Source organism: Rhopilema esculentum, chromosome 17 (genome assembly GCF_057945365.1).
Source record: "Rhopilema esculentum isolate cy_ngs chromosome 17, ASM5794536v1, whole genome shotgun sequence".
In the NCBI taxonomy this organism is placed as follows: Eukaryota; Metazoa; Cnidaria; class Scyphozoa; order Rhizostomeae; family Rhizostomatidae; genus Rhopilema; species Rhopilema esculentum.
The window spans coordinates 2,696,035-2,716,186 of NC_142831.1; the positions used below are offsets into that span (position 1 = coordinate 2,696,035).

The 20,152-nt window shown below is 34.8% G+C and overlaps 1 protein-coding gene across 3 annotated transcripts in view; it reads right to left on the reverse strand.

Annotated features, from left to right (window-relative positions):
* Nucleotides 1–41: 41 nt before the first annotated feature.
* The window catches only part of LOC135681350 (uncharacterized), a 34,765-nt gene continuing 14,654 nt past the window's right edge, over nucleotides 42–20,152 (reverse strand). For 2 of the 3 annotated variants that reach the window (XM_065195787.2, XM_065195796.2), the window contains exons 2-7: nucleotides 7,976–8,145; nucleotides 7,343–7,390; nucleotides 7,174–7,232; nucleotides 6,094–6,162; nucleotides 5,675–5,806; nucleotides 42–5,311 (exon numbers count right to left, since the gene is read on the reverse strand). In XM_065195787.2, the coding sequence (XP_065051859.2) occupies nucleotides 3,553–5,311; nucleotides 5,675–5,806; nucleotides 6,094–6,162; nucleotides 7,174–7,232; nucleotides 7,343–7,390; nucleotides 7,976–8,101 (2,193 nt within the window). In that variant the 5' untranslated portion in view covers nucleotides 8,102–8,145 and the 3' untranslated portion in view covers nucleotides 42–3,552. Of the gene's footprint in view, nucleotides 5,312–5,674; nucleotides 5,807–6,093; nucleotides 6,163–7,173; nucleotides 7,233–7,342; nucleotides 7,391–7,975; nucleotides 8,146–8,885; nucleotides 8,924–20,152 lie in introns of all 3 variants that reach the window. The other variant, XM_089113479.1, reaches the window with a different exon arrangement.

Genomic DNA, 20,152 nt, shown 5'->3' on the forward strand with positions numbered 1-20,152 from the left:
TCTTAAAAAGTGACTATAGCTTTTGATCATCGCCATTAAGTATGGGCAACATGCTCTGAAAATTTGCTTCAATATACCGATTTGGCACAAAAAGTATCTTTGTATAAGATAATGTTTCCCGTATGAAAAAGCATTTTATTGACAGGATACTAGCTAACAATCGTAAAGCCTCTAACGAATCTTAGATTCTTTTCAAGATGCCTAAAAAAACAAATTCGTGTGTAAGTTCCGCTAGAGTACGGTACCAAGTGCTAAACGGGCCCTGGTGTCAAGTCACCGTATTGATCAGTTCAAACAAATTGTTAAAAATAAATGAAATGATTCTAAACTATTTGATACAAAAAAATCTAAAAAGCCTTTCCACTGATGTTAGCTATACATCTAGACATCTCGAGAGTATTCTGCAGTTGACTCTAACAAAATAACTTGTCAAAAACATACTCATAAAGCATCGAGATACAATTTTACAAGAAACGTAAATCTTGTGCATCAAGGTGTATGTACGTTTTCTCATAGAATGAATTCAGACGAAACAAAAATAGATCCCGCCGAAAACTGGAAGAGAGGACGTGTCCCTTTGCTTTTGAAAATCTCAATCATCATATTCTTATGAAAGACGATTTGCTACCTCAAAAGGATTGGACACAACCCCGACTCAAAATATACCGTGATGTTTAAATGCAAGAGCTACCAATAATGGCATCAGGTTTCCAAGGGCTAATATCAATTAAAGCAGACAGGTGTTTCATTTAATGAATTTCATACCTTCTTAATTGCTTTCTACCTTTACATGTTTCTTCTTTAAGTTATTCTAGTATTGGTACCGTCCAAGCACTCTCTCAGAAACACCATGGCAATAAACCAAAACATAAACAGGGCTTAAGACTTGGCTGGCACGCAGCTACTTTTATGATACTGTGTATGAATGGAATATTCTTGAAGATACTTTAAAATCGGTAAAATTAAAACAATAACGGTCTTAAAATACTAAAAAAAATTAAAATTTTATTAAAACTTTTTCCTTTGAAGATAATTTTGCATGCAGATTTTGCGTGTTTGCTATTTATACAAGAATGCAAGAAAATTTTGTTCTTGGACTATTCAATTATATACGGAGTTAGCGGCTACAATAACACGGAGCCAATCAATAACGCTTTTCGTCCTCTCATGTGAAATCAATACTTTAATTTCATGTTATAAACTTAGGATGCTTTTGTTATATATTGCGTCTAATTTTTTGCGTTATTTTGATGAGCTGCAGATTTCGAAGTTATCACCGATTCCAATAGGATGAACTAAAAGCTACTTCATCCCTCAAACGACAAGAAACATGGGGTAGTTTATGTGAGTCAGGGTGTTGCAAGAAGCATTGAAAAGCAAGTTATCAATTACTTAGTATATGGAAGCCATTATAATACAATGCAAACAAAATTTTCTTCAACAAAACACAAACTATGATAAAGAATTCTCACTAGCTTAATCAGACGTAGATAGCAGCATTTTGATAAGTCAATATATAAACGTCCTGAAACCAGTGGTCTAGCTAAAGAAAAAAGTGTGGGATCCTGGAGACCCCCAAAAAATTGACACAAGCTTTGCTTCTAAGAACTACTTATTCACTTATGGTTCCTCTAAAAGAAAGAGCGAAGTCTGCTTGCCAGCGAATGCAGAATCTCCAGACCAGGTAAATACAAAGCCAATCAAGATGTCTATTTAGTCTAGCAGTGCCACAGTGAGAGCCCTGAAATTATTCCATTTTCCTTTCAAAGCACGCAGTTGAATTTCTTTGAAAATTTAAGCAATATTCTTGCCATCATTTCAAAAACTTTCCCGGAAAAGAATAGCTATTTATGTTAAAATCTACTGATCTACAAATGGTCTGTCATGAAAACTTTATGCTGGAAACTAATCAGCTCTACTCTCCAATTACATATTAAGATAATACAGTTAACGTCATAGGGAGCGAGATTTTTGCTCTACAAACGTAAGTGAATTATGTTTACCGACGGAGCACTAGAAGTAGGCCACTCAAAAGTATTTTAAAGCTACAACTTCTGACATGGAATTGGAGTTAGTTATAAACACGTTGTGCTTTAAAGGCTCTTGCGCAACCGGCATGCTCAGCGGCAACTGTTTAGAGAAATTGATTGTGTTTTGTATCTTCACGTAGTACGATAGGCCGGTTTTAAAAATATAGCCGCAAAGCATGCCGGTTGCGCAAGAGCCTTTAAAGAGGTAGCCTTGTCCGATTTCCCATGGGGAGACTTTAACTCCGCATATACGGGGATGGGTTCAATCCGATAATTCTTGGTAAAATTTTCCTTGTTATCCAATACTTTTTGGTACCCGACTAAACAATATAAACGTTTTAATACTTACAGATGATAAAATTAAAAAAGCATAAAAGAGTAAATATTTTCCATCAGATACTTAAGCAAATGCATCAGCTGGATTTCCTTACTGTTGTGCATCCCTCTTCTAAGGTCTGATGTCATGAAATTGATGTTGTTTTGAATGATAATTAAATAACAGCTTAAGTCACTACGGCCAGTAACTTCTTATGTTCTAAGCAAAACTATTTAGCTTTTGATATTGGGTCTCAGCAAAACTTGTTAGTTGATACTTACGGGCTTCTTAATTCTTTTGATAATCTTAAGTGAATTTTGACAATTCTCGATAAACCCTACGCGTAAAACTGTTAAAGTGACCCACTGGCTCCAAGAAAACGGGTCAAGAAAGGCGCTTTCATTTACAGTTTGCATTTGTAACGAGCATTAAATTTTGATTCTTTCAGAAACTAAACTTAGTTGAATATGTTTGCGATTCTAATACTTGATCTAGGTTTTCCTTCCTTTCATTGGCTTCTTATTTTTCTTTTCCAAAACTTAAAACTAGCTTCTCAGAGCATACTAATAGCATCAAATTAGCCTTTAGACATTTAAATTCGATATAATTAATTATTACATTTCTTTTGCCAGGCATTCGCCTAACTCTCTTTTTAAGAGAAATTATCGCTCTTCATAGAGCATTAGTCAACGATGCAATTAAGAAATCAATACAAAAATTTCGTCCTTTACTCCCTTTCATTTACATCAATTATAGGAGACCTGAATTCTAGATCATCAATGCTAATTTTTCTGGATGCAAGATCTTTGCATTCTCATAGTGCATTTGATGATACGGACAGCGGCATTGTCATCATCCATACTTGCTACCAGTAGAAAATTACCCCCAAATACAAGAGCAGGATAATTAGAAGGCAACGTTGCCTGACAGTAAAAAAGAGCTACAAGCTATCTTGGCAAAGAAAGTTGGTTTGGATTTTCAAATGCAACATTTCTTTTACTTCCAAGAGTAGTTTTTTTTCCATTTTTTCACAGAAAATTGTCAATTCCAGCGATGAATCAGCGGTTTGACGGTCAAAATCCACCGGAAGTTAGGAATCCAGACGTTTCCTTTTGGTATATTCTATGCTTATTTCTGCCTCTCAACATCATGTCTATATATACATATGTTTCTCAGCATCTTTATGCACGTCTTTTGTTTCAGCTCCTACATAAATTGGTCCATTGGCCTTCTACCAGTGTAAAAGAATGCTGGTACTGCACGGTTGGTTGTGGTGTTCTTATTACGTCTGTCAATTTCTGCATTCCTTGCAGCAGTTTCGATACACATGCTTGGCATACTACTTGCAATTGGCCATCTTGCAAAGGGCTCACCTTTAACCTTCTGAGGGGCATTGTCAGTAAAATCACACAGGGACATTTCGCCTTCCCTTTGATTACCCTCTAATCTTTTGCCGGATTCTCTTTCCTTTTTCCGATTGTATGGTCCTCGCTCAATTATATATGAACAACTTGAGCTTCTTTCGTGTTTTTCTCGGTGATTGGTTTCAATATCTCTGAAATGCGAATGGGGCATGCACGATGGTGCACTTGAAGATTGTATTCTACAGGTTCCTTTCTTGCTAAACTTTTGAAAACTTTCACCTGATATTCGTTCAGCTTGACTGGTCTCACGCATTTCATCTTGCTTAACCAGAACACCTGGTGGCTCTTTCTCCGGTTCTAAGAACCTTTTTTTATTATCAATGGGGTTCTTTGCGTCAAAAGAAGGTGACAATTTTTGTTTTACTTCCATCTTGTTGTCATTTACAATTACTGACACACGTTGTTCTTCACCTCTACACCCTCCACTGTGTTTCTCTTTCATCCATGATATACCAAATGCATTGTCATTTACATTTGATCGACATGCAGTTCTTTCCAGAGATGTCTCGTCATCGTCAAGCATGGTGCGTTCACTATCCCCTGTAAAGCTGGCTTCGACTTCAGCTTGTGCATTGGAAGCTATTCGCGATACTTTACCGGGTAGCTTATCATTGATTTTCCAAATGCCTGAAAATTCATTAAAATTACGTTGAACAACAGGAGGGTCGCTATGATGTCTCTTTTTCGCGTATTTTTCTAATGAAAATCTTTCGGGGACTATATCACCCCAAAGATTGAAAACAAGTCTGTTATTGGTTTCACTCGTTGATCTTATGCCCTTCAAGTCTTTCACGTGACTTTCTGTATTTTGATGCCTTGATTTCATTAAAGACTGCAGTGAAGTATGGCCTATTCTCTGTTCGATGTTGTATCGTCCTATCTCTTCACTAAGATTCTTTATTGTAAGAGCTCCTTCTTCCTGCTGCGGGTATGTAAAAACTTCATCACTTGACATGTCCCTAATGTCAGTTTGTTGAGAACTATATAATGGGCTAAGTTGGTTTGGAGACTGAATACTCCCTTTTCGAGATAATGAAGTCTGATTAAAACAATCAGATGATTTGTTATAACATCTAGTGTTTTGTGTTTCATTGTCAATGTCGCTGAATACTGTTTTGCTGTCAGCCTTAGGAGTATCTCTAAAAAGAGAAGCATGCTCTACGGCGGCTTTCACTTTCTTGCCAATTGTGGAATCCTTGATTAAGATAATATTCTGACTGGAATAAACAACCATGGAATCTTTACTCTGTTTCTTGCCAGCTGGATCATTTTGCATTTCATGAAATCCATTTCTTAAGTGGTCCCTCGTTGTACTGTCTGAAGCTATCAATCCTTCTTTCTCGGACTGTGTTGCGATGTAGTCAAAAGAACGCTCTGTAGTGTTAGGTAAAGGCATTCTTAAGTCATACTGCCGTTGGTTGCTCCGATCTGTGCCTCGAATAAGTGTGTTATGCTCCGCGTTTTCATAGACCATGTTTGGAAAACGATGATGGGAGGCCAGAGAAGGATGAGGAGACGGCGTTTTGTTTTCTTCAAAATAGCTGGAAATGAAAAAACATTAATCAAGTTTTCTGTATAATATTCGTCAACAAAAATTGAATATTAATAAATTACTCCAGCTGTACTGTTCTATTTATTAGATGCTAACCCTAATTTACAATTATATTTGGGAAACCATTAATGTAATATGAGATCTGCATTAAACATACATGAAAAAGAGGCTGCGTTTTTTAAATGGAGGCTGTATTTGCATCATCTTCATGAGGCTAAAAGAGGTCAAGAAAGCAACTGGAATTTTTACTTAGCCATGTAGACTATCCCTTGACTAAGGTCCCAATTCTTTTGCAATATAGATATCTAAAGTATTCTTATATATGATGAAAGAGTGATTGATCATTCGTTACCACTGTAGGCACATCCCTGTTTGCGTCGCTCTTGTCACCAATTTGGTCTGCTTGACAAGTGATCTATTCTCAGACCTGTATGCCTTGTCTGCAGCATTTTGATTCATGCAGAACATTTCATCAGCCAAAGATCTAAAAATATGAAGGGACCCTTTAAACACTCTCAAAGCGCAAACAGTTTATAAAGAGTATACATACATAATATTTCAGTTTATTATACTGTTAATCGTTTATTATTTTCGGTGGTGAATCCTGTTTCCTCTGATTGCATTGTGCAGAGATTTATGAAGCTTCTGGCATTGACTCTAATCATATTTGTTTTTAGTTAAAAAGCTGTTCGGTCTAGTGATCATTACAGTGTCGTGCAAAAACTTTCATGCGTGAACGGCAAACATACAATAGATCATTAAGGAGCTTGCCTCATTTTCGCCTCCAATGATTCAATTTTCTTTTTTAGTTCATCATTTTCCTGATCTTTTAAACGAGCCCTAGAAAAACATAGAATATATTAAAATATTATTCCAACAAGCTATGTTATAAATTGCATAATAATTTTATGTTGTCATCCCTTCAGGCTCAGAAAAAACAGTTATTTTACTCACTTTTGCCTGACGAATTATAAAGATTATTTATTCTGGCTCTTAAAATGTCAACCATACAGTATACGTTGCTTGTTTACAAGAATGTCAAATTTGGAAAGAGGTCCTTGCATTCAATTTAAACTTCCATATTGGTAAAATTTTACTGGACTGCATTAAACTATTGAATGCTTAACAAAAAGTATTGCATAATCAGGCGTTAGCTTAGCTCTTCGATAAATAGCAGTGTTGTTAGCCAATTTATCATCAAAACCTAATGTCTTCATAGTTTGATGAAAATTAAAGAAAATGAATTGCCCTAGAAAGGAACATATGATTTAAATTGCTTCCACTAGCTTTATTTATACATTGCCTCAAAGACAAATTAGAAATGACAAGGGTAATTTCCTATCTATCTTATGACAACCCATGACATAATAAAACCTTTCTTCCAAATGAAGACAAAAAGATACATAACTCGTGACAATTTTTCTCTCTGTCGATGAAACATATAACTAGGCATGGCAGCAGTCGTCTCGGCAATAGAATTTGGTTCACAAAACAATGGTATAATTCGTTTGCATGGCCACCACGTCTGTTGTTTATTATTGTCTTACTAAACGTAGAGTTTTACTAAACTTGCCTCGCATTGCTTGCAACTTTAATTTTTAGACAGAAAATGATGGGTAAATAGAGAAGATTAAAAGATCCTTTATCGCGGGGTCTTTGGGGATGATGAAGTTTTAGGGGGGGGGGGGGTTTCATCTGCATTGATAGACCTACTCCTGTGATTGAACAAATGAAAAGGTTTCATGCTATGAAGCTTATCTTTGTTCGAAACTACGAATTTTAATTGTTCTCATAATAAGAATTAATACAGTATTTTCTACTGATTTAATGGGTACATTCCCAATTACACACCTGCTTTCTAGACTATCAATGTATTCTTTTTTACGTCGACGACTTTCTTGTGCAGAAATCTAGACAATAAGAGAAAATAAATTGGCAAAATTTCATGACTTTTAATTCCTTTTTGATTGAGTTTATTCATTGAAAATAAATAAACTTTACGACAACTTTTAATGTTTACCTTGTTTTTTATCCTCCTTCGAGCCTTTTTGAGCTCTTTTTCCTCAACCTAGAAATTAGATGAATAGACTTCGACCAAAACATTTTCAAAAACTGGGAAAAATGGGTCTGAAAAAAATTCTTACATTACAACAACAAGTATAATAGATCAAATGCTATTTAATATCAATTAAGTTATACATTTTTCTTATCTTCTTGCATATTTTTGAGAAGAACAATATCAGTGATCAAGAAGAAATGAAAATTCATTTGCAGTTTTGCGAACTATGTACAGAAACTTGATAAGAAAAAGGTAGTACAATCTAGCAAGGCAGCTGGGGTATTCATTTTCAATATTAACTTTTTTTATTCAGAACTTGGAGATCTTTCCAGAAGCCAATACACGTCATTACTGCAGAGAGCAGAAAATTTTAAAATTGATGATAATGTAGAAAGTTAAAGGTATCAAAATTGAATTCTAAGATAAGACAAAGGCTAAACTTTTGTTGATGTTTTGAATTCCTGTTGATTACTTGGTTGCTACTCAACAAAAGATCATAAGGGTCATCAGTACTTTCACAAGCCGAAGAATTAAGGAAAAAGGAAACTTTGCGGAAATTTACAAAAATTTTGTAAGAGAATTTCAAAGTTATACCTTCGAAATCTGGTTGTCATAACCACGCTGAAAAAATGTTTGGTCAAGCAAGGCAACATTTCTGTCATCTTCTTTTGGCAAAAATACCATATCGTTTGTTGATTTTGTGGGCTCTGGTGTAACCATTATTAGATATCAAATCATTATTGAATTTATTGTTGTGCCAATGCCTGAAAGAAAGTTTAACATGAGTCAACGAGAAGTCTTAGCACAAGTTAAATCTTGTATGCAGTTGTTTGCCCATATCTATTAATTTAAATGGACAGACCTCATTGAACAAATTACTTTGGACAGTTCTTCTTGAAAACGACTATAAAAAATCCTTTCAAAAATATATTAATAAAGGTAAAGTTCTTTGCATATAAATTTTGACAATAGTACAGTTGTATCGAAAACAGTGATGAAGACTGTCCTACGAACCAAATGAGTAACCTGAATAGAATTAAAAAGAGCCACTCCATGGTAAAAAGAGCAACTATCTGATTATTCTCGTTGGATTGAATATGAACAAAATTTTGAAATGATTGTTTGTGGTTAAAGGCTATTGTACAACCGGCATGCTTTGCAGTAGCTGTCTGTTTATGCGAATGGCTGTGTTTTATATTTTCATCAAGTGCGATAGTAGGCCGCACTCAGCAGTCTTATAGTAACGTACGACATTTTCTTTCCCATACACTATTATAATACTATAAGTTCAGCACCGAAAATTAACTTTATGCGAAAGAGTTTTTGGGTTAAAGAGTGTGTCAAAATATGGGCTACGATTTTTCAAATATCATTTCACTGAATAGGGTAAGGCAAATTAATTTAAATAATGTGAAGTAAAAATGATTTGAGAACATTGAATCGAATGCAGAAAATCTTGTAGCTCAGTAAGCAATGTAACGAAATAGCGCTCTAGTAAAAATACCTAAAAACTCTGCTTTAAAGCAGGCATCGTGAACCAGTCTAAAAGAGGGGAGAAAACTGATCAGTGTCTGATCGAAATCTTTTGGGGCCACGTGCTTAAAAATACCGGAAAATTCCCCTTTTAGAGAGTACTACCTTATTTTCACTTATTATTGATAAATTTCTGATTCTGAGATAATGTTAATTACTGTAGAATAGATATATTTGCCTTAAGGATAATTGAACACCAAACTAACCAAGTTAGAAAATACAACATATCATTAAACAAGATAAAACACCAAGAGAATAAACAAATAGGGTTCCCAAACAAGAAGAACTGCTGCTTTTTAGGATCCGTTAGAGTAAACCTACTAAAGTTGCGTTTTGAATAAACTTTCTAAAAACTTTCTAAGCTATTATTGCAAAAAAGCTCCTACTAGCCTAGTCTGTGCTCAAGAACCTCTTTTTTCAGGCTGGGGTTCTGGAGCACAAGCTACTCCTAGCCCAATGGCTGCACGGTCCCCGCTTCATAGTGCTATGTGTAATTGTAATACCCATAGTATCCTGCTTGTATCAATACGATAGCAAATAACTGATATGTTATTCAATGTTGTCATATTATCCAAAAGCTAACTAATACTTTAGGTCTTATAGCTTCTAGTTTTGCTTTAGTGGTGAATGCTTTAATACAAAAAACTGTAATAAAATAACAAAATTAGGGGATAGCATCACCAAGCGTAAATAAAACAGAAAAGGAGCTGCTTGGTCTGGTTGACCCAAAAATACAGAAATGAAAAAAAGTTCGGATTTCAAACAAAATGTGACAAAATTTTTTATAAATGCAACCTACATTGTGACAACCAGGTTCCTAGATCAACCAAGCAAAAAAAAATTCACACTCTAAGTCAAAGCAAGCATTTCTCTCCTGCGTCATCATTGATAAATAAAGAAGCAACAAATCAAAGAGATGTAATCAATAAGGCGTATTTGGAACGTTAGGAACTGCTTCATTCTAATAAAGGGACATTGGTTCAGTATCTAGCCCGCAAAACCTCCCTTCAGTTCTCTAAGCTGTTCCCATGAATCTTACTGCCCATCTCCTTCAAGTTCAACCAAAGATTTGAAACAACTTATCCCTGTCGTTTTACAAACAATGTCCAGTAACAAGTTATAAAGTGACTCTAAATACCTTAGGCAAAAATGGCTGCACCGCAGAAGATAAATCAATGTAATAAAGACGGATTTCACAATATCTTCTCATATTGTAGGAATTTGAGCTGCACTTTTTCTCTACACTTTAAAACTCATATCAAGCAAATCTTTCCTCTGTGCTTTTGCAAAATATTTGACAATATACCGAGTTTATCACAATACTTCAACGTTTGCAAATCATCAACAAAGAGAAAGGCATCAACAGATAATATCAAAACCATTTGAAACAGATGTAGCAGAAATAAAATGCAAATGGCTTGATAAAAAGCAGAAAAAGTAAATTTAGTCAAAAAATATCCTCTGCAAAGCAAGTAGTTGCATTTAAACAAGTAATAGCTGAAGATTGGCATCAGTGACGTGTCTGTAGAAACAAGTTTCTCTTCGCCAATACTTCGGGGAAACTTTTTGTTGCCAGAATTTCAAATGATAATAAAAATTTCTTCACTTTATCATGGCTAGGATTGCTCAAAGCAAAGCAGGTTTCTTTAGCATCTTGCAGAGCTTGAAACAGAGCAGAGATTGAAACCGATAATATAGTGGTTGCATGATCGAAGATATGCAAGAAGGGCAACTAAGCCAAAAGAGATAGTATGCTCAAATTAAGTTTTGCCTTATACTTTTGTACTGGAAAGGATATTTGAGCTTCAGGGTATTGCCCGTAGGAATAAGCCGCCTTTTCCTGGACATTGCCAAGATGATTCCTCCAAAAATATCTAAACAATATCAAACTATAAGGCACTGGGTCTTAACCGTTCACAGATTAAACATTCTCAATTACTCACTAAACCCGACCAGAAATCTCCTATAAACCTGTCAGAAGATTCAAACCTTCTTTAATTTACTTACATTGCCTACCAAATGTCTTGGAATACTTATGTCAGGATACGGGGGCAAATTCAGCCACCTCTTCCTATTTGAACAAAGTTTGTTTACTATAAAACAACAGAGGAGTTAGGAAAAACTTCTTTCTGTGACTTTTATGATATTTTTTTAACTATCAACATTGTTTTTGGGAGAAGGGGTGTGGAAGAAAAACATTTGGGGAAAAGGATCGATTAATATAAAAGCACAACGCGAAGTTGGGTGTTCAAAGTACTTTTGTCAAGCATTGTACATATTTTTATAACGCAAATGCTAGTGTTTTTCTTCAACATCCAATAATCTGCAGGTAGTTAATCTTTTTCAGATGCACAAGAGTTTAAAATTGTTGGTAATTTCCTGTTGCCTATCTACATGGCGTATAACTGGAACTGCTTTAAAAGGATTACCAAGAAAATATAAGCCAATCTAAAGAAATTTCTAAACCTCTGGTTTTCTGTTGTCTTGATATAGTGTTTCTACTGAATAGGACACCGACTGCTTATTCGACTAATTTTAAAGATAATTATAGGTGACATACGGAGATCAGCATGAATGCTATTGTACACTTTAATTGAAATGACCTTTTAAAGAGCGAAGTTTGCGAAAGCCACATTGATAACATGGGGATAATTTAGAAATCACACTATGGCGTTTCACTGGTATTTTTGATGATGTAATCTTTGGTTGAAAAGAATACTGGAAAACGAAGTCTTACCAAAAGACAACCCACGTCTTAAAGATGATTAAATGTCTATCGTATCGTGTTTGGGAAATGATACAGGATGATAATTGACTGATACGTTATTTGGCTGTGCAAATCGATTATCAGTCTTATGGAGGAAAAGGAAAGAGCCCTTAAGAGTTAATAAAGGTTCATGAAATTCATAGCAGGTGTTTGCAGAGTAAACGAGCGAGGGATAGTTTACTCTTGTAAATAACATACGAGATTCCATCAACAATTATTATTTCTAGGGATTTACGGATAAAACAAAAGAATTTCTACCAAAGGTGTATGAGAGTTTAATTGGTTGATCCCCCCCCCCCCCCCCTCCCACTAAAGGACGACAGGGTTATCTGGTTTTTTATAAGCCAGTACCTCTTATGAATTATTCAAAGATGAACAGAAATGCAAACACCTCATGAAAGATTAACCAAAAGAGCCATTTTATGTCAAATATAAGATTCATCATTCTTGACTAAACTTCTTTAGGCATAATTTATGTAAGAGAATTAGCTCATTTCGCAAATAAATTACGAAGATAAAATATATCAAAGGACTTAGTCTATCAGCAGGTACGCACATATATTCTTACAAGTTGGTACAAGCGACTCGTACTGCTTTTCCATTTTCTATTTTAGAAAAGCGGAAAGGATAATTTTACAATTTTCAGATTAATTTTCAAGGATATTCATATCAAAATGAGCATAAATTTAAATTGCAGTATTTTCAGAAAAAAGGAGGTTTTAAACCATTTACATGAAACTTTGTAGCCTGTGTTTAAGACCCCCGAACTTGACAACAACACGCAATCAAAATTCATCTTCTTTTCCTATGGCGATTGTTTCAGGAAAGGCCTACAAATGTGGCACCAATAGCAGCGACTCTCAAGAGGGCCTACATTTTTCTTTAGAAAGCGCTTTCCCCTGGTTGATTAATGACACCTATTTCCTCCTTTAGAGCGTGAGCTTTTTATCGAAGCAGATTTGTCTCTTAGCAAAGCAAGGGTACGGACATTGTAATCTAAACCATTTCCTTCAGAGTCGCTGCTATTGGTGCCCCAGGAAGCATTTTCAACAGGCAACAGACGGAAAAAGCAACACACAAAGGAGCTTATTAAAACAATTTTAAATTACATTAATTCAAAAATCTGAATGGCAACTTCAAAACATTAATGATCTTTCTTTATCAAAGACGGACATGTTTATGATTTACAACAGCAAGCAGGTCAACGTGCGTTACTATTGGCAACGAGGACACGTTGTTCAAAGAAAATATAGATAACTTCTTAATTATCTTACCAGTCCCTTTGTTTGTAGTTGAATGCAGATCGTTCCTAATCAAATATATTGCGATTTCTGGGCACTATAAAGCCTCTCTTGTTGTTGATAATAAGGACATTTTCAAACTAGAACAAAAGTTTAATCGGAGGGCTTTTGGGGAGCAATTACGAAATAGGACATATGAATTCCTGGGACGTCTGTTTCTGTTTATGGCATTCCGAAAAGCAGCCGGGCTTCTCTTATCGGACAGAAAACAAAGATTCTATTGTTTGTCGTCTTTCATCGATCACGTTTTGTATAGAGTCCCCCGTCTATATCAGCATATAATTTCTGTAAAATAAAAGGGGCATGTTGGGGGTGTGACACAAAAGTTTGGTTCTTTGTTAATGCAAAATGCACACTCGAAGATTCCAGGAACATTTCAAGAATGCGTTTCTCTCGTCAAGGAAATTTATTGGCCAATAGAATGTTCAAAAAATCTGTTAACTTATTTTTTATCAGAAAACCCTATACAAAAACAGTTCAAAATTATGGAAAAACGAGAACAGAAAATTTCTGTTGCTTAGGAAACTCATTTCCTTCTACATGTTTTTTTATAAGAAATTGTTTTATAAGAAAGTTATGCTTCGTTCTTCAAAAGCTAAGAAAGTTTATGACCGGATCTATGAAAGAAAGTTGAAAATATAGATATTCCGAAGTCGAAAATTTCCGCTGGCATTTGACGACGGTTTCGATGATTAAATCAAACCAGACGAGGTAAACGGTGTCGAAATTATTTGTTTATAGCTAAGATGGCATATTTTACACAGTTCTGTTTGTTGGGTTTTCTTCAATAGTTGGGGTTATGACGTTGAGGGTTTTATGGCAAAATATAACATATCAATAGCATTTCATCTTCTCCATCACTGCGAATGTTCAGTAGGGTAAAAACATTCCAATTTTACGTTAAGAAAGTGTAAAGAAAGTTTGAGTGCTGAAATTAGAAAGTAGCTAAAAAATTCTGAAATCTCGGCTGAAAAACACTTTCTTTAAAAAAACATGTACATTTAAACCTTTGAACAATTTTATTCCATAAAACTGCTGTTATGGTATACTGTGGTTGAGCATAGTTTGTTAACACGTGACTAAGTTTATATTTTGCCTTGCTATGAATTACAGTGAGTCTTGAAAAAATTATCACACAAACACAACACAATGTATATTGTATCATAATTTTGTTCAACTGAGCGCCCACTGTAAACAAGGTTCTAAAACTTCTAATTGGAACGACGATCGGGCTCCACCAATAATCCAAAACATGTCGCCGTTATAGTTTTTTTTGCACAATCTGGGTTTTCCAGTAAATGCTGCCCGTTGTAGTTGTGGGTTAAGATCTGCAAGACTGAGGTGGCTGTTCTCTTTGGTGTATAGCTTTGCTTCTAATGGTAGAAGGAACATGCTGTTTTATTTTATCCCCCAATTTGTTGGTTTGCATGTCCTACGTAGCTGGAATCACATTGGCCAAAAAAGGACAGCCATGTCGGTCTTGCAGATCTAAAACTACAACTAAAACATGCGATTCTGCTATCAGGCAGCATTTACTGGAAAACCCAGATTGTGCAAAATACATTAATGGTGACAGGTTTCGGAATTTTTGGTAGACAAAGAGATCTAAATTCAAATAACCTACAAGAAAATAATCATGGAGAAAAGACTAATGGTGTTAGAAAAGTCCTAATGTTTATGAAAAACATACGTGTACTTCTAGTACAAAACACTTAAACTATCAAATCGCAAGAAGAAGCTATATGATTTCACTTGATTCCAAATTATTGGAAATTGCAAGCTGACCCATCAAATACAAGTAGACCTTTTACAGATGAAATTATTCACCAAAGGCTTATAAGATTTGCAGCTGAATAGTTATAAAAATCAGAAATATTTTCATTTTCTCCCTAATTTGAAAAGATGAACTGCGGTCACTAATATTAAAGCACAATCAGCAGAATTCGTATAAAAAACAGGATAAAAGGATATGTTTAACCTTAAGGCTGCCGAAGACGAGATTTATTTCTGGCAAAAATACCAAAAAACATTTCAACTTGGTCCCTTTCTTGTTGTAAGAGACGAGCATATTATGAAAAGCTTGAACTTATATGGGGTGCAGATAAATTGTGCCGCTAGTAGACCTAATTCATGTTCCAGGCTTACTCTTGCTTCTCAGTTTAATTTCTGCTATCTGCTCAGTTAAATTATTTCCCTTAATTAAATCCTTAATTAGATACTACCTTACCTGTAAAGTTATAATGATTTGTATAGAAAGAGTGTTAATATTCAATTTTCCAATCTTCAATTTTAACTGGTAAGTATAACGATATTTCTTATTTTTTTTGGTCCTGACAACATTTTGCAAATTTTAAAGAGATAAGCACATTTGTTTACTCTAAATAATTTTTGACACGAGAGAGTGCTTTTGTTTTCTTTCTCTGAGCTCAAGAATGTGAAAAACCAAAGAGTGAAAGAGAGGGGTAATATAATGTGTGAGAAGAAAGAACCGCAGGATAGGCTGTCCACCGGATTCTATGAATCTTGTAATGAGTATAAATATGAAGAAAAAGTTCAGAAACAAAGCAAAGCGACGACAAGAATCCAATGTTATAAGATAAATTTCATCAGATTATGGCATACAGGACTTCATCAGAGTAAATAAACGAACGAGAATATAGTATAATGCCTCGCCAAACCCTTTCCAAGTAATATAAAGATACTGGAAGCTTGATGGCTGCTCTCTCAAGTGGGTAGAAGCGGAAATTAGTTGCATCCTCACTCTTACTCCCCATCCCCCACCCCCCACCTCCACCCCTCATTCTATATCACTTAGAAAGCTTATCCAAATACGTTTACCTTAAAAATCAGAAAGGAACTTGACTACACAGGAAATTTCACTGTGATTTATTGCACTTACCCTCAGGGTAATACCCCACCACTCGAAAGCTCTATAGACAATCGCTAACAGTCTACGAAACACACCCCTTTATAAAACTTAAGGGAATCGAAATATTGATGAATTGCAAACACATCAAATGATCTGCTTTGCAGTGTAGAAGAACTACTTAACAAAGGCCAACAGCAAAATCTAATTACTTTGAAATTCTATGTCTGAAATCAGCAAAAATCATGGAATATATCAAGCCAATCACCAAGTGGCATTATCAACAGCAATCTACAGAAAGAACAGAAAGTTACCATGGGTAAGCAGTAGAGACGTATTGCTCTCTTCAAGGAACTTTTTGCCTCTAAATCTTTGCTTTATTTATTTTGACCGTTTATTAAAAGTTTATTGTAAATATCAACTACTGAAAGCAGGTCAAAAAAATTTCAATCTGTTTTATCCTAAAATGGTATACTTTTATCTTGCATAATATCAAAATTGTCCCTACTGTGCTCAGTAAAAAACATTGACTGGTAAGTTTGGATAGAAAGAGTACTTGTTCATCCTTCTCACAACATTACAGATTGGTGTTGGTTCCAATCTTTATGAACCAAGCCAGCAGTAAACTTTACGCCTTTCATGTTTTTATTGACCATATCACAGCAAACTTATAGAAAATTCAAATGGGTTCTCTCATCTATAGGTATTTGTGGTGCTTTAAGTCAAACAGTAAAAATGGAAAAAGAATTTATGTTTATAGTTGAATGGGTGACATCATTATATACTCAATCAACTAAAAATCTGGAAATTAACACAAACTACAAACAAATGGCTACTAAAAGAAGGTGAAAAACCCTATCTGTCTGTGTGTCTTCCGTTACTTTGAATGACTCTAAAAATCTCACACGTAATTTTCTTGGAAATGTTGCAAAATAGTCTTTGCGTGATCGATAAGAAAAAAGTCACGATTAATCTAATAATATTGACTATATAATTCTGACAATTTACTTACAATACAATTGATTGACAAGCTAATGGTACTCCACGTTGATATCTGTAGCTAATGGTCTCAGTATTGATCACTTTATGGAGACAGACAGGCTTTTTATGTGATTTCAAGATGCAAACGACTGTAAAAATTCTTATCAACCAAAAATGAAATGCTTTGTCAAAACCTTTTAAACTTTATTGGCAATAGAATGGACTCTAATTTTTTAAAACTCCAGAGAGAGTAAGCATTAAAGATATGGTTAATTTTTAAGAGATAAACGATAAAATTTTATTGCTTAGTTTTCAATTATGTGTTATTGATAAAGACAACGATAAGAATTGTTGGCATCAAAACCCATTTGCAGAGATTAAATATATGAACTTTAAGGGAAATTAAAGTAGACATTAGCCGTAAGACTTAAGAATGTAGATATAATGAAGGAATGGGAAAATTGATGTTTTTCCTGACATATGATATGCTATAAAAACCTATATGAAATGCATGTTTGAGTTTTCCGCTTTTTTCCTATCATAATAAAAGGTTCTCTTCCACTTTCACTTCCATTTTCACTTTGGTGAGACCATAAAGCATTTGCATTAATCACTACAGATTAAAGAATCATCATATCATGTGAACCACTCTCCTCGGGGGAGGGGGGGTGGAGGGGGTTAAGCCTAGTTTTTGACGGGAACGTGTCATTTTGGTTCAAAATTTGGACCCATAATTCTGCACATGTCTGAAAAATTGTGACCCATAATTCCGCAAACATGATGAAAACGTTACCCATAATTCCGCAATGCAATAACATTCAAGACTCAATAAAATCATCCAATAGATTTGTATATTTTTTGCCCCAAAACCTCAATATTAAACATATTTCATACTTCAATTTCTAGCTGGAAATTCGTTTTGTTAATGCCAAATTTCCCTTCTTATAACCCACCAAGGAGGAGAGTGGTGATGGTCTGTGACGCAGGCTAATAATTTTGCAATATTTTCCCAAAATGGCACCCATAATTCATGTTTCTCAAATGGTACTGATAATTCCGCATATTTTTCAAAAACTGATACCAATAATTCGGGACTTTTCAGAAATTAGGTCTCCTTTAACTACCTAAGTGAAGGCACTTCCCGGTTCCTCAAACCTATTAAGGTACCTACCCCTAAGTCAATTCTAAAGCAACTCAACTAAAACAACTGTTCATGAATGGATTGATTTATTTTTATTTTTTGCCGAGCAATTTATGTTTATTGTTTCCAAGCAAAAACAACTTGAAAATAAGATAGATTTGTTACCCACTCACAAAGAACTGTACTCACGATCAGAGAAAAGGAATTACAAATAAATGCTAAAATCTCTTTTTCTTTATATCAAACTTTTATTTTAGCAGTGGTATAGTAACTAAGAATACTTTTATATAATTATTTGCCTTTTCATCGAACTGGCAGACACCTTCAGCTTGATAAAATCTCCTTTGTAATTATGTACCACACAACAGTGGAAGCTAATGATTGAACTTCTCACTGGCCTACGTTATGTGTATGTTAGGTTGAGAATTTATTTGAGAAATAGATTGGTCTCGTAAGCATAACTCTCACCTAAATACGTTAGCCTCGTAAGCATAAGATATCAAAAATGTAAAAGGTATGGGAAATTACCCCCAGAGACCTGACTAAGCAACCTCTGGAAACCATCTAAAAGCAGAAGTACTTTTGCTTTTTCCTTCAAAACGCTTGTTATACAATCAAAATAACTTCATTATTAATTATGGAACATATAAAATGGTACTAAGCCAGAAAAGAGAGGAATCTGCCTAACTGACTTTGTAGTCACTGAAGCTCTACATTTCAATATTAGAAAAATTTTAATGTAAAATCAATAGATTAAAAATCAAAATTTTGCTAAAGTTGGGTGTCACCATAGGCGAAGAAGACCTAGAGGCTGGATAAGCTGCTGCTTTCATATTCAGGCAAATTTATGATAGAAACGAGAACGTGTTTTTGACAGGATCAACATATTTACATTACAAGGTCAAAAAAGGTATTTAGCAAAAGAATTCTCAGCCTAATTATAAGAAGACAATCTTCGCAAAATATTCCTTTTACCAAAGAGGTACTTAAGCATTCTCAGAGCTAAATATATTTCTAGTAAAGACTTTCGGTACATTTTGAGGGCGGCGTAAAAGAAAATACTAGGGTGGACTTATTTCAATGATTGATTTTTTGTCAAATATTGACGAGAAGTTGATAGAGATTTATCCTGTGTTATTTTGACCTTCATCCTCCTTATCAAAGACTGCCATCAAGCTTCAATGTCTGATTAGAGACAAGAAGGACTTGCTAAATGCAGTATAGAACATGATATCAAGGGTATAACAGAGCTTGATAGTATCGTAGATAAATCTAAAGGAGTTGGCTGTCGAAAACTTCCACTAAACTGACTTTTACACTACCTCAATTTCTGTCTCTGCAATATCTTTAGAAAAGGAACCTCATCTTTTCAGGGGGTGTGGTAAATAACAACGTAACTTGTCTAGCCCCCTGATTACATGCCCTACCCCCATTTAATTTCCCCGTGCTTCTCCTGGCGCATTTTGAGGTTTTCGCCAAGACTGAAAGAATATTTTTTTTGCTAAAGGCAGAACTCAAGAACAGATTGAATGGGCAGTATTCCGAGCTATAATCTTTGCCATATGTTCTTAGAACGTCCATATGTTCTTAGAACGTGTTGCTTGGACAAATTTTCAGCCTTTGGTAAAAAATTACCAACACTTTGCAGCTTTATAGCTTAGTCACCCTTATAATATCAGCAAAATAAACGTGATTCTTTTTTATGTTAAGACGATCCAAGCCAGTAAGCCTTTGTGTATAATTTTTATCAGGTTTCGTTAGAAATATAAGACGTTCATTATCCATAAAACTCAATTTCAGCCTTCTGTCTTTATGGTATGGTCCTTAGTTACCCCCATCACATGAAACGGATTCGCTTAAACACTCGTGTTGAGACAGGTTTACTCTGATTAGCTTCATATAAGAACTATCTAACATTTTAATCAGTCGTCCTTAGTTATTTGAAAATCGCAGTGAGGAAAAATGCAGTTTTTGATCCTTTAGAATATTGTTTGTAAGACAACGTTAATTCGATGTTTAAACCTAAACAGACACAGAAAAGTTTAACTTGCGAAAAAAAAAGTTTTAAAACAGATAGCTTCAAAGATAGAATTGGATTCCGCTGAACTTTAGCCTAAAGAAAAGATGTTGAAAACAAGGCACAGAAAATAAGGAAAAGATAGTGCATGGGTTCTAAAGGAGG